Source organism: Lepus europaeus, chromosome 8 (genome assembly GCF_033115175.1).
Source record: "Lepus europaeus isolate LE1 chromosome 8, mLepTim1.pri, whole genome shotgun sequence".
NCBI classification, from domain to species: domain Eukaryota; kingdom Metazoa; phylum Chordata; class Mammalia; order Lagomorpha; family Leporidae; genus Lepus; species Lepus europaeus.
In genome coordinates, this window is record NC_084834.1 from 30,505,960 (window position 1) to 30,521,399 (window position 15,440).

Below are 15,440 nucleotides of genomic sequence, written 5' to 3' on the forward strand. Positions count from 1 at the left end.
GAGGTGACCCCACACCAGGAAGACAAATCTGTGGCCCACTCTGTCCCTGCCCCCATTCCCGAATAGCACTGGTAGGAGGTACACTGCGGATGGCTGCCGCTCAGCAAGAGGACCCTCTGACCCCTAAGATTCCTCCATCGGAGAAAGAGGAGGCAGAAAAAAGTGTGGGGAAGAACCAGCCTGCCCCATAAGCCCATGGTGGGAGTGACAAGTATTTCCGTAGCTTATTGCTTTATTTATTTGTTTTTAAATTTTCTGAATATTTGATCTTAATCTCTTGAAAAGCAATTCAGAATTTTATTGCTACCATTTCTTTTTTAAGTTCAGAAGTTCTTCCTTTTCTAGAGATCAAAAAGATATCGTCTATTTTCTTCTACTACTTTGTAGTTTGGGCTTCTACATTCCTGAGCACAGTGGCTATGAATGCAGACTACCTACATTTGATTACTGGCTAAAACATTTAGTAGCCATGTGCATTTGATTAACCTCTTTCAACCACAGCTTCCCTGTTTGGGAAATGGGGATAATTCTAGTACTTGTCATGGTTAAATATAATAATTTCTGTAATATATTTTTAACAAGACCTGGTCCTTACTAATACTTAATACATGACAATTATTATAAATATTATTGATAGCATAAGAAAAGACTTTAACATACTTTTCTGGGGAGCTGCACTGCTTACTCACAAATCTTTCCTTTCCTCATTGTATTCCAAGTGATATCAGCCCATTTTACAACACCCAGGTGCAAACTCTTGCATCTATTTCTGGATTTCCTATTGATTTGCTAGAAAATTCATGCATCCGTACCACACTGTTTTAAATACTGTAGCTTTATAACATTTTAGCAATATCACACAGGAAGAATATGTGTGTATAGCACATTGTTTTTTTTTGCTAATTGTCATGATTATTTTCTCATTTCTTTTTCCTGTGGGGTTTTTAATTATAATTAAACACTTTACTCAGATATTATAATGAGAATACAGGATGACATCTCAAATATACAGCTTAATATTTTAAAATGATACAGGAAAATTTTTACTTATATTAGTAATGTAATCGATACAACTTAGAGCCTTTAATTTTTAGGTACTATATACTTTGGAGGAAAGAAAAAATGATATTGGGATGCTGGGAGTGGGGATGTTAGAGTGTGAATTTATCAGTGAGTGAAATTCAGATCATCAGTGTTTATTCAACTTTTTTGGGAAATGTCCACAAGTACCATAATCTATTGGGTCAAGTGCAAATTATACAGTGACTACCTATGGTATGTTAGTGTCTTTATGCAAAGCTCTTAGTATGTAGTATGATGTAGAAGTAATCCATGTAGACACCAGTCTCTCACTGAGAATCCTATTAGTAAGTGATGAAATCATTTTTGATCTTTGAGTTTAATCATTGTAGTGGGACATTTTTGTCAACAGTATTATTGCATTTCAAGCTACTATTGGAATTTTCGTTTTTAATTTCAGCAATAAATTCATTTTTTAGTAACAATGCTAAATATTTAGTTTATTTTGTATTTCAGTTATAATCATCAAGTTATAACAAAGATATCCATTATATTTTAACTAATGACATGAGTACTTTTAACAATAATAATTTTAAGATTAACTATGAATGACAACAGAACATGTGTAGCATTTACACGATCTTCAAGAACGTGGCCTTTCATTTCTGTGGTGATGGGGCCTGCATTCTGAGATAAGGTGATTGTCAGGGTAGATGTTTGAAAAAATTGAAAGTTCTTTTAACTGTAAAGTAAACTAGTTAAATAGGACATTATGCAACACTTGCACAACACTATATTAAATATAAAAGAATCGCAGCATGTACTGTAAAGCTCTAACTTCATTCTTTATGGTTCCTGCTAAGAAATCCAGGAAGTTATCTTAGCAAACAGCCATGTGTGAGGGTTCTGAAAAGATGTAGGAGTTACATGATGGATTTCCCAAGATGAAATAAAGGAATGTTCCTGTTGTTGTCCTCTTTTTAAAAATTATGAAATATTTTAGGCATTTAAAACAGCATGGAGAACATAACAATATTGTGTGTTCAACACTTAGCTCAAGTAGCCAAGCATCACAAATTTAACTAAACAGTGTCTTCATTTTTCTAGTGCTACATTTACACATTTTTTTGACAGGTAGAGTTAGACAGTGAGAGAGAGAGACAGAGAGAAAGGTCTTCCTTTTCCATTGGTTCACCCCCCAAATGGCTGGTATGGCTGGCGCGCTGCGCTGATCTGAAGCCAGGATCCAGGTGCTTCCTCCTGGTCTCCCATGCGGGTGCAGGGCCCAAGCACTTGGGCCATCCTCCACTGCCTTCCCGAGCCACAGCAGAGAGCTGGACTGGAAGAGGAGCAACTGGGACAGAACCAGTGCCCCAACTGGGACTAGAACCCGGGGTGCTGGCGCCACAGGTGGAGGATTAGCCTAGTGAGCCGTGGCGCTGGCCACATTTACACATTGGAATACAGGCTTTCCATGCCCTTCGACTTCCTTTTCACAAAGTTCATTCCTTACTGTACGATGTTCAGCTTTCCTTTGTCACTGAAAGGATGCTAAGCAGATATTATTGGCAAAATTGCTCAGGTTCATCTTGCCTGAGCCAAAGACAAGCTAACAACCAGCAAATGCATTAAGCAGCTCTAAACAGCAGAGGCAAGATTGTTGACGTTTTCAGTCACTGGAAACTAATTAACGGCACCAAGACACTTGACTCCTCTAATGTCTGGGGACAATGCTTTTCTAACCCCAACAAAAGAGCAAAGGAAAAGAACCATGTTACCTGTCCACACTAAGAGCGCAGAGATTGAGCACGGTGATCCCCACTGAGGACTTTTGCAAAAATGGGAACAGCTTGCAGAGAAATACGCCAAAGTCATTGTGGTCAAAAGGCCAGCGTCCAGCCAGCAGCTGAAAAAAGGAAGACATAGTGGTAAGAGATGGCAAAGTTACGGAATGCATGGGCACTTACAGTTCCATGTTCCAACTTTTAACGTATGTTATTCCATGTCCTTTCAAGTTAGCAAAGTAGCATAATGGTAGAGTACTATTACCATTTCTCCCCTTTTTTGGTTGTTTATTTTACTAAAAGTTTTTGTTTTTAATTGACACACAAAGATAGTACATATATTTGGAGTACCATGTGATGTTTTATACTGTATACACTGTGTAATATACAACCAGGATAAAATATCTATCTCCTCAAACACTATTTCTTTGTGGTAAAAATATTCAAAATGTTTTCTTTTGGGGGCTGCTGTTTTGATATAGTGGGTAAAATTCAGGTCCCAATCTAGCTCCTTGCTAATGCACCTGGGAAAGCAGCAGAGGGCAGCCCAAGTACCTGAGCACCTGCACTCATGTGGGAGACCCAGAAGAAGCTCCTGGCTCCAGTCTGGCCCAACTCTGTCCATTGCAGCCATTCGGGGAGTGAACCAGCAGATGGAAGGTGTCTGTCTGCCTGTCTGTCTCTGTCTCTCTGTGCCTTGCAAATAAATAAATCTTTACAAAGTCGCTACTTTTAGTTTTTTGTTGTCTAGAGAAGTATTAGATAGTATCACTACTATAGTCACCCTACTGTACAATAGAACACCAGAACTTCTTTCTCTTATCTAACTATAATTTAGAACCTGTTATTCAAACTTTTCTCACATTCCCCTCTCCTCTTCTCTCCCTAGCCTCTAGTAACCATCATGCTATGAGATCAACTTTGTTTAGACTCCATATATGAATAATTTATTTCATTTTTTAATGAAATATGAAATATCTGGTGAAATAGTTAAGTGATTTTTGGTCTGGAAAGAGTGATGAATATGTTGTCATTTATTATAAATATATAAATTATAAATTACAAATTGCCATTTATTATAAATATAAATTTATTACAAATTGTTACATAAATACTTATGCATTATAATAATTATAATTTAAGCAATTAATAGAGTCAATATATATGCCAAAAATCATATGCTAAATGTAAATTATATTGAGTATATAAAACAAGAGATAAACACGCAGTCTCATTTGAAGTAGTCCTATTGCCTACTTTTCAAAGAGTAACACAAGTGTCAGGTATGGGCGATAGCTTAATGGAGAAGCAGGCAGTGGTCTCTCATCAATCCTTACTAACCTGTGAGTAATGCAAGCGATCCTACCTAGTGGCACTGGAGGACTGCATTGTCTCAAGACAAGCAGCCAAAACTACGAATGAAGCCGAAGGGGGATGCTGGAAACATGAAACAGTGTAGGATGTGCAGATTTTGCCGCTGGTTAACACCTAACGCCACTCTCAACGTCACCTTTTGCTCTGTGCTTGGGGGGTTGACTCTGTTTCACTGGATGTGAACCAAGTGGCTTTTCTCTATTAAGCTCAAATCTCTCCTTCTCATACCAAAAACTATGGTTACTGTGATCTATTTGGGAAGTTTGTTCTTCACGCTGACAATTTAAAATCTTTGCCCCAAGGCCAGGGTGCTGCCCTCTAGTGGCCGTGGTAAGCAGTGGGCACACAGTGGCTATGAATCAGTCCCTGGGAGTGGGTGCTATTTATTTATCTAACTGGATATTACACTAAAAGCATGAAATCAAGTAACAGCTCAGTTACCTAAAGGTGGAAGGAAGGCCCTGCTGGATATGGCATACCATATGGTATTGATTCCCTTTCTAATTCTTGCTTAGTGACTCAGAATTTAGACTGGATTCATTCAACAGGAAATGGTATCCTACTAACTGGACAAGAACACCTTTCTTTCATCTCTTGCAAAGTACCCGTTGGCACAGTAACTGTATGTTGAGTTTTGTATTTTTCTTCCATCATTTCCAAAAGATCATGTAAGGTTTAATTTCAGGATCAGCATGAGCCCATAGAAAGACATTGGGAAACCAGCACTCCATAGATACAAAATCAGAATCTTGTAAATTTTGAGAATTAGTAACATAGGCTCTTTATAATTCTATAGTTAAGGCTAAAGGCCGGCTCCGTGGCTCAATAGGCTAATCCTCCACCTGCGGCAACGGCACACCCGCTTCTAGTCCCGGTTGCCCCTCTTCCAGGCCAGCTCTCTCCTCTGGCCTGGGAGTGCAGTGGAGGATGGCCCAAATGCTTGGGCCCTGCACCCACATGGGAGACCAGGAGAAGCACCTGGCTTCTGGCTTCAGATCAGCACGGTGCGCCAGCCGCGGCGGCCATTGGAGGGTCAACCAACGGAGGGAAGACCTTTCTCTCTGTCTCTCTCTCTCACTGTCCACTCTGCCTGTCCAAAAATAATAATAATAATAATAATTCTATAGTTAAGGCTAAGATCCTGAATGACTTAATTTCAGAACTTTACCCTGTTTAGTTTTCAAATCCTTCCAAGTGGTTTTCTAAAAGGACCTTTGTCTCCAATCCATTCTTGCTTCTGGTCTCTTCTTCACCTCACTATAACCAGCCTTGTTTGGTGTCTTCTCAGAATTTCCCCATAAACTTTTGTCCAAGGAAATCAAAAGGCTGTTTATAGAAAGACTATCCTAAACTCTCACAGTTTTCATCAAGTTCACAAACAATTATACCATTGCTGCCTGCTGGTTACTGATGCCTGGCACAAGTAAAGACGTAAAACACTATTCTGGGGTTGAATCATGCCTATAAAAATAAGAAAACTTGAAAATGATTTTTTATAGGGTATGAGTTTTGTATTTTGAGCCAGAATTGCAATGTTCCATAAAGACCACAGAGATGTAATTAAAATGCGTAGGAATTGCTATTGAATATGCTTTGGAATAGTTGAACTGTTTCTGTTGACTCATTTCTGGAGCCTAAGAGAATTCTAGGGGCCAGTGTTGTAGCATAGCTGGTGATGCCACTGCCTGAGATGCTGGCATTGCTTATGGGTGCTGGTTCATGTCCTGGCTGCTCCACTTCTCATCCAGCTCCTTGCTAATGCACCTGGGAAAGCAGCAGAAGATGGCTCAAGTGCTTGGGCCCCTGACACCAACATGGGAAACCCATCAACTCCTGGCCTGGCCTTGGTCCAGCCCTAGCTGTTGTCACTTGGGGAGTGAACCAGCGGATTGAAGATCTCTGTTTCTCTCTCTCTCTGTAACGTTGGCTTTCAAATAAATAAATAGATATTTTAAAAGAACAAGATTCTGACTCATATGGGTGGATTTTCCAATTCACACAGCCAACAACGAGAGAAAAGGATGCTTCTTGTCTAGTGAGGGAGGCTCTGAAATCTGCGATGGTCTAAGTGACAACTTCTGAGAGAAGGATGCAGGGAAACCATGACCAAACATGCGATGCTTCAGATTCTTCCAATCTCAATGAAACTTTGCCCTGTTTCACACTTCCTTAGACTTTTAACTGGAGCCAGGGTAGGAAGGAGCGAGAAGAAAGAAATCATGGCATTTTCTTTGACACAAACAAGTGTGGTGGTGGTGGTGGTATTTTTCTTGTCCCCAGGAATGATCATTGGTTCTTCATAGAATTATAGAAGAAAGGTGAGGAAATACCTTATTGGAGGGCATTTTTGCATGTACTCACAGTGCAAACTCCCTAACCCATATCCAGGTCCTTCTGAAAGGCTATCTGGATAGTAACTGTGCCAGTGCTGTCAGGAGGAAATTAGGCCCGTGCCTGGAAGCACCTTTCCCCCTCTGCTTCTTTGGTTAGATGTGGCTTCCCCAAAGAGATCTTCACTAACTACCCAGATGCAGGTATGAACTACCCCATGTCGAAGTGCCTCATTTGAGTCCAGGCTATACTGCTCCCAATCCAGTTTCCTGCTTATGCTGGTCCTGGGAGGCTCAAGTATTCAGGCCCCTGCCATCCACATGGGAGACCAGGATTCAGTTCTGGGTTCCTGGCTTCGGGCTGCCCCAACCCTGCCTATTGTGAACCAGTAGATGGAAAAGCTCTGTCTGCCTTTAAAGAAAAGGTAAACAAGTTGAAAAAATAAAGGGGCAACAACCCATGAGAGTTTCTCAGGCATGGAAAGCCAAGATACTGTGGCAAAAATGACCTAAATGAAAGATCTCTGTGAGTGAGATCCCAGTGGTAAGAACAGGCCATCAAAGAAGGAGGTACCTTTCTCTGAAGGGAGGAGAGAACTTTCATTTTGATTATGGCCTTGTCTAAATAAGGTCAGAATTTGTGAACTCAAGAGGCTTCCAGGCCGGTGCTGTGGCTCAACAGGCTAATCCTCCGCCTTGTGGCGCTGGCACACCGGGTTCTAGTCCAGGTTGGGGCGCCGGATTCTATCCCAGTTGCCCCTCTTCCAGGCCAGCTCTCTGCTATGGCTCGGGAAGGCAGTGGAGGATGGCCCAAGTCCTTGGGCCCTGCACCCCATGGGAGACCAAGAGAAGCACCTGGCTCCTGGCTTCGGATCAGCATGATGCGCCGGTCGCAGCGGCCATTGGAGGGTGAACCAACGGCAAAAAGGAAGACCTTTCTCTCTGTCTCTCTTTCTCTCACTATCCACTCTGCCTGTCAAAAAAACAAAACAAAACAAAACAAAAAAACCAACAAAACAAAACAAAAAAGAGGCTTCCATAGCCTTGGCAGCTCATCACAAAAGCCTCGGGTGATTACTGACATCATAAATAAGAGTGTCAATTGTTAATCAACAACAGGAGTCACTGTGCACCTGCTCCCCACATAGGATCTCTGTCCTTAATGTGTTGTACTATACGAATTAATGGTAAAACTAGTATTCAGACAGTACTTTCTACTTTGTGTATCTGTGTGGGTGCAAACTGTTGAAATCTTTACTAAGATATACTAAATTGATCTTCTGTATATAAAGATAATTAAAAATGAATTGTGATGAAGAATGGAATGGGAGTGGGAGATGGGATGGTTTGTGGGTGGGAGAGTAGTTATGGGAAGAAAACCACTATAATCCAAAAGTTGTACTTTTTTTTTTTTTTTTTTTTGACAGGCAGAGTGGACAGTGAGAGAGAGACAGAGAGAAAGGTCTTCCTTTTGCCGTTGGTTCACCCTCCAATGGCCACTGTGGTAGGCGCGCTGCGGCTGGCGCACCGCGCTGATCCGATGGCAGGAGCCAGGTGCTTATCCTGGTCTCCCATGGGGTGCACGGCCCAAGGACTTGGGCCATCCTCCACTGCACTCCCTGGCCACAGCAGAGAGCTGGCCTGGAAGAGGGGCAACCGGGACAGGATCGGTGCCCCGACCGGGACTAGAACCCGGTGTGCCGGCGCTGCAAGGTGGAGGATTAGCCTAGTGAGCCGCGGCGCCGGCCCAAAAGTTGTACTTTCAATAATTTATATTAAATAAAAGTTTTCTTTAAAAAAAGGCAACAACAAGGTATCCTTGTAGATCACTCTGATTTAGCAATAAAACACATATAACCAAAGGGGAACTCACTGGGGGCAAATAACCTAACTCATCTGTTTTCCTCTTTTTCAGAAGAGGCATTTTGGAGCGTCTGAAGATTGCTGGGAATAAACTCCTCCTGTTCCTTACTAATACTTAAAATTGAAAATATGATGCTTAAAATGGGAAAAACTAAGTTGTCTGAAAGCTATTATAACTAATCAAGGCCTCAGAATGTCCTGTCCAGAGGCACCACTGTTAACTAGGAGAGTTTTCTTCCAGAATGCCCTATGTACATAAACCATATGCTTTTTCAAAAAACAACTTAGAAAATAAGAAAATACTATTTTGTAACTGCCTGCTATGATCTCCTTTTTCCTAGGGTAATTTTCTGGGAAGCACTATTGCCTAATTAAAAAGCTTTGGTTTTTAAAAGGAAGTTGGTGAAGAAATTTAGACTAGGACAGGAGTTAAGTCACTGTTTAGATAATATCTAGACCATGGAAAAGAACTAGTTGGTTTCATTCATGTTAACAAGCTACTATCAATTCCAATTAGTCTGACAGACCAAAAAGTCAAATTGGTTCAAGAGGTTATTCTGGTATTTTTGAACAGTCATAGCTTATTTTTGCTGTAAAAGAGTCTATGTTACATAACCTTCATACGTATCACTTCCCAGGAAATTACACAGTACCTATTACTTAGTATGTGTTTTTAAATTTTATTTTTAAGATTTATTTATTTATTTGAAAGAGTTACAGAAAGGCAGAGGTGCAGAGAGAGAGAGAGAGAGAGAGAGAGAGAGAGATGGATCTCCCATCCACTGGTTCATTCCCCAAATGGCCACAACAGCCAGGGTTGGGCCAGGCTTAAGCCAGGAGCCAGGAGCTACATCCCAGTCTCCTATGTGAGTACAGGGACCCAGGCACTTAGCTCATTCTCCTCTGCTTCCTTAACACATTAGCATGGAGCTGGAAAATAAATTGAACAGCCGAGACTCAAATCGGTGTCCCTGTGGGATGCTGGCCTTATAGGCAGTGGCTTAATTCACTGCATCACAGTGCCAGCCTCAACATGGTAGGTGTTGAATGAAACCAGACTCCAACTCATTATTTCAGGACGAATAGTTTCATATTTTGAAATTAAGCAGTACCAAGTTTTTCCTGAAAACACATTTAGGTAGTAATTTATTTTCTATTTAAAACTTGTTTATCTGTACCCCAAAACAGCATTCCCACTCTTTATGTTGAAAGAAACAGTAGACAGGCCATCTAGTTGCTGGAGGAAGTAGGAACCTGGGTTGAAGCATAAGGGTCACAAACTTTGTGCAGAGACATCTTGCACTGGGCTGCGATGATGAGAGCACCCAGCATCAGAACTGTGGCAGAGCAGGCGCTCAGAGAGGAGGCACATCCACTGCTCCAATGCACATCATGCCCTCCGCTTCCCAAGCAGACCACAGGGGAACATCCCTGAGGGCGTCTCGAGACCGTGACGGGCAATCTGCTGAGCGTGGACTGTACTGAGGGGCGCGTGCCTTTGTTCTAGTGGGGGGAATTTTTCTACAATTGAAATATGAGAGTACTTGTAAAGGTTTGTGAAAAATGAAAATAAAAATGTTTATTTTGGTGCAAAAAAATGAAATTCATGCATAGTGTTTTTCATGATATGCATTTTTTACAAACTTTAAGAAATTAAAATTTAAACATTTTGATATATAGAAAATATATATTTATGGGGTGCTTTGTGATGTTACATTACATATATACATTGTATAATATACGATCAAGATAAATATATTTGTCCTTCCAAGCATTTAACATTTCTTTATAGTGTAAGCACCCAAAATATACCTCCTAGGTTTTTTTTTTAATACAGAAATATGGGGCTGGTGCTGTGCCATTGTGGGTAAAGGCACTGCCTGCAGTGCCAGCATCTCATATGGGCACTGGTTTGAGTCCTGGATGTTCCATTTCTGATCCAGCTCTCTGCTATGGCCTGGGAAAGCAGTAGAATATGGCCCAAGTCCTTGGGCCCCTGCGCCTGCATAGAAGATCTGGAAGAAGCTCCTGACTCCTGGCTTTGGATTGGCCCAGCTCCAGCTGTTGTGGCCATTTGGAGAGTGAACCAGCGGATGGAAGACTTCTTTCTCTCTGTGTCTGCCTCTGCCTCTGCCTCTCTGTAACTCTACCTTTCAAATAAATAAATAAATAAATAAATCTTTAAAAAATAGAAATATATAGTACATTATCAATAGGGGCAGAAGTTCTGGTGCAACAGGTTAAGCTACTGCCTGCACCGCTGGCTTAGCATATGGGAGTGCTAGTTTGAGTTCTGGATGCTCCGCTTCCAGTCCAGTTTCCTGCTAACACACTTGGGAAGGCGGCAGAAAATAACCCAAACACTTGGGCCCCTGGGAGACCTGGATAGAGTTCCAGACTCTTGGCTTCAGTCTGGCCTAGTGCTGGCTATTGTGGCTATCTGGGCACTGAGCCAGTGAACAGAAGATCTCTCTGTCACTCTTTCAAATAAATAAATATTTAAAAAAACTGTTTATAGTCATCCTACCAAGCAACAGAAACCCAGAGTTCCTTATTCTTAAATGGCTCTAATCTAGTACCTGTCAATTACCCTTTACCCAAGCCTCCTTCTGCACTTGCTCCCCAGCCTCTGGTCACCACCATTGTATTTTTAACTTCTGTGAGATGGACGTTTTAGGCTCCAAATGTAAGTGCAAGCATCTTTCTGCACTTGGCTTATTCACTTAACATTTCCGTCCATGCAAGTGACAGGACTTCATCTTTTTCATGCATGAGTAGTATGCCAGTGTGTATGTATCACGTTTTCCTTATCCATTCTTCAATGGGTGGAAACATACGTTGTTTTCATTTCCTGGCTATCTGAATGGTGCTGCAGTAAACATAGGAGAGCAGATGTTTCTTCCACAGAAGGACCTCAATTTCCCTTGGATGTATACTCAGGAAGGGAATAGCTGGGTCGTATGGGTAGTTGTGTTTGTAGGTTTTTGAGGAACCGCCATGTTGTTTTCCACAGTAACTGTACTATTTTACACTGCCACCAACATTGTACAAGGTTCCTCTCCTCCATATTCTCTCTGACATTGTTATCAGTTGTCTTTTTTGACAATAGCTATTCTAACTGTGAAATCTCACTGATGAATAGTGATGTTGAGCAGTTTTTCATGTGCCTGTTGGTCATCTGTATGTCTTCCTTTGAGAAATGTCTGCCTAGATCTATTGTCCATTTTTTATTGGATTATTTTTAATATTGAGTTGTTTGAATTCCTTGTAGTGTGCGTATTAACCTCTTCATGAACTTTTTGAAGACACCTTATAAGCATGGATTTCAAGCCCTTTTGCAGCAAGAATAAATTTATATTTTAATTCCATTTTCATAAACTTTTAAAAAAGATTTGTGTATTTGAAAGGTAGAATTACACAGAGAGAGGAAGAGACAGAGAAAGAGATTTTCCATCTGTCTGCTGCTTCACTCCCCCAAACAGCCACAAGGACCAGGGCTGGGCCAGGCCAGAGCCAAGAGCCAGGAGCTTCCTCCGGGTCTCCCACATGGGTGGCAGGAGCCCGAGCACTTGGGCCATCTTCTGCTGCTTTCCCCAAGCCATTATCAGGGAGCTGGATTGGATGTGGAGCAGCCAGGATTCAAACTGCAGCCCATATGGGATGCCAACATCACAGGTGGCAGCTTTACTCGCTACACCACAGCACCAACCCCATCCCCTCCATAAACTTTTGAAGTCCTCCTGTATGAGTCAAGTCCCTGATGACCACCTGAAAACTAAAGCACTTCTAAAATGGCGTAAATTAATGTAGAAATTCTGTATTCACGATACTGACTTGAATTGTGTCAAGATCAACATCATAAAACTGAGAGGCTGCATTTTAAAAACCTTCAAATCCAGATTTGGAGACTTGTTCTATGTGATACACTGATAAGCTCTCTATTTCTAGAATGGCTAGATCCCGAAGCAGGATCTACCTTGACCACTATATTAAGCACAAACAATATCTCACTTGGTTGGAGCCTTTTAGGCATGTGCAATGTACCTGTCTATGTCGGTGTTCTCGAACATAACTGACACCTAGGAAGCAGATACAAATGTATAGAGCTAAATAATTGCTGCGCATTTATGCTCCAAATCTTGTGTACTTTAATCAGAGGCTACCTGCCTGAGTCTTCACCTTGGGTTGATTTCTTCTTACTTTAAACCCAATGCTATAAAGCTGAGCTTTTATTCCTTAACCCATCATACACCCAAACCTGTTGATTAATAGGCATCTCCAAAGTAATAGTTTTCAGGTTTTTTTTTTTTTAAGATTTATTTATTTGCTAGCAAAGTAACAGAGAGGGAGGAAACACAGGAAGGGAGGGTATGTGTGTGTGAGAGAGAGACAGAGAGATATTGCAACTGCTGGTTCACTCCCCAAATGGCCACAACAGACAGGGCTGTGTCAAGCTGAAGCTACGAACCAAGAACTCTATCTGAGCCTCCCACATGGGTAGCAGGGGCCCAACCACTTGGGCCACCTTCCCCTGTCTTCCCAGGTGCATTAGCAGGAAGCCGGATCAGAAGCAGAGCAGCTGGGACTCAGACAGGCACTCTGAGTCCAGCATCTCAAGTGGTGGCTAACCCTCTGCACCAAATGCCAGCCCCTGGTTTCCAGTCTTGTTGGAATTGTTTAGGGGGGCTGGCATTGTGGCGCAGATTATAGGAATGCCAATTTGAGTCCTGGCTGCTCCACGTCTGATCCAGCCAGCTAATGTGGCTAGGAAGGCATCAGATGACGGCCCGAGTACGTGGGTACTTGCTACCCACATGGAGACTTGGACAGAGTTCCCTAGCTATTGCAGCAGCAATTTGGGGAGTGAATCAGTGCATGGAAGATCTCTGTCACTCTTTTAAATAAATATATATACATATATTTTAATTGGGGCTGGCATGGTGGCACAGCAGGTTAAGCTGCCGCTTGTGACACTGACATCTCGTATGGGTGCTAATTTGAGTCCTGGTTGTTCCACGTTCAATCCAGCTCTATGCTAATGCATCTGGGAAAGCAGAAGAAGATGGCCCAACTACCTGGACCCGTGCTACCCATGTAGGAAACTCAGATGGAGTTTCAGGTCCCCAGCTTTGGCTTGACCCAGCCCGGCCATTGTGGTCACTGGGGAATGAACAAGGAATGAAAAAATCTAACTTTACCTTTCAAATAAATTTTAAAAAATTATTTAAGGAGCCTGGGCCATAAGCTTAGACCATTGCTTATCAAGAAGAGGTAATTTTGCCCCCAGGGTTACACTTTGCAATGTCTGAGATAGTTTTTGTTGTTATACCTCAAGAGGATGTGGTATTGGCATCTGGGGGTAGAGGCCAGGGACGACTCCAACATCTTACATTGCACAGGACAGACCCTCAAGGAATAATCATCCAGCCCAAAATGCCATGAGAGCCGAGATTAAAAAAAAAAAAAAAAAAAAAAAAAAAAAAAACCAGCAGAGACCAATGAAATCAGAATCTTTGAAGTTGGGACATGAGCTTCAGTTGGTTCTAAAGCCCCAGGCTGACTCCATCTGCACAGCAGAAATGGCTCAATCATTGCTCCAGGGCAGGACAGTTCCCAAGACTCCGCATTACTAGAATGCACCAGGAGGGCTCCCTGAAGCACAGATCGCTGGGCCCCACGCCAGAGTTTCTGATGTAGGATGTTGGCGCAGGGTGTTTGGGAGGAGGCTGAAAAGCTCCTAGGTGGGGCGGATGTTACTGGCCCACCAGTCACACACTATGGTAGAGGTGCCACGGTGAGCCAAAATGACAGGAGGAGGAGCAGAAAAAAGTATACAGTACAGTGATAAGAAATAAAGAAATCTTCAGAGTTTGGGGCCATGTAGCCTGCATCTCACCAGCCTTTCACCCCAGTAGTCCCTGAAGACATCAGTACCCCCAGGCACTCGTACATCTTGGGCCTCACCAGCTCAATGCAACAGAGTAAGGCTGATCTTCCCCTACATTCAAGAGGAGGGGTAAACTTGTAAGATTCAGGCTCAAGCGCAAGATCTACCTGTTGCTGCATGACCCTGAGTGTGCTACCAGCCCATGGTAGCAAGTTAACATGGTAGCATTTAACATGCATGTTAAATGGGGCAGCTCACACAGCTACTACCCTGGTAGATGATGACTATCTGGCAGGCTCAAACAGGATAATGCTTATGGAAGGATTCTGGAAAGTGACATTTATGCACCATACTAATGTAACTTTGAAATGCTATGACTTGAAATCATAAACTAGAGTGTACCATTTACGCACGACTTCATGAAAATATGAATAATTTAAATGGGCTTACATTTCTTTATCCATTCTAGATGGTAAGATACCCTGCTACTTAATTCTATTCCTTGGACATTATTTTTGCGATTGTCATGCCATTTAAAAATGGCATAAATAAAACTAGTGGCACGTTTTTCCTTTGTGCTAATTTCCTTCTGCCTCATCCAGTGAGAGTAATAGCGTCCCCTCCATCCCTTCATCTCACTCCTCCCATCCTAGACAGGAACGAGGGGCTTATGAGTACAGTCTGTAATAGCAGAAAAACCTCCACACGAATAACCATTTCCCTTGGTCTCAACATGAATGTAGATTCACTTGGAACTGGACGTGACTGACCAGTTGCATCCTTCAAAAGGAGGGTTCTGATGTTTTCTTTCTTCTTGGGGGAAGGGATAGGATGTGGAAGTTGGCCCACAGCCCAAGCAGTACTAAACACAAACGTCTCCCAACAGCGAAGACTGAGATGGTTATGGGGGGGTGGGGGGGCAGAACAGGCGTTTGATGAAAATGTGCTCTGTGGAAATGACAAGGCTCACGTTAGAGAGATCACTTTGCATGACTGAGGATGGACGACACTATCCCATTGTGCTTTACTGCTTCAGGATTGAGACAGAGCTCCCATACACAGAATCAAACTAGCCGCTTCTACTTGATCCTTGCCCTTTACCCTTTAACAGCTCTTCAGAGCCCAAGAATTTCGAGTATCTGACAAGTACAGAGCAGAGAGATAACCCCCACTCTGGTCCCC

The 15,440-nt window shown here is 42.3% G+C and overlaps 1 protein-coding gene across 1 annotated transcript in view; it reads right to left on the reverse strand.

The window, feature by feature from the left end:
• EDNRA (endothelin receptor type A) overlaps positions 1 to 15,440 on the reverse strand; it is an 86,615-nt gene that overhangs the window by 24,205 nt on the left and 46,970 nt on the right. Inside the window, exon 3 of the mRNA XM_062199523.1 lies at positions 2,799 to 2,926. Coding sequence (XP_062055507.1) covers positions 2,799 to 2,926 — 128 coding nt within the window. The remainder of the gene's footprint in view (positions 1 to 2,798; positions 2,927 to 15,440) is intronic.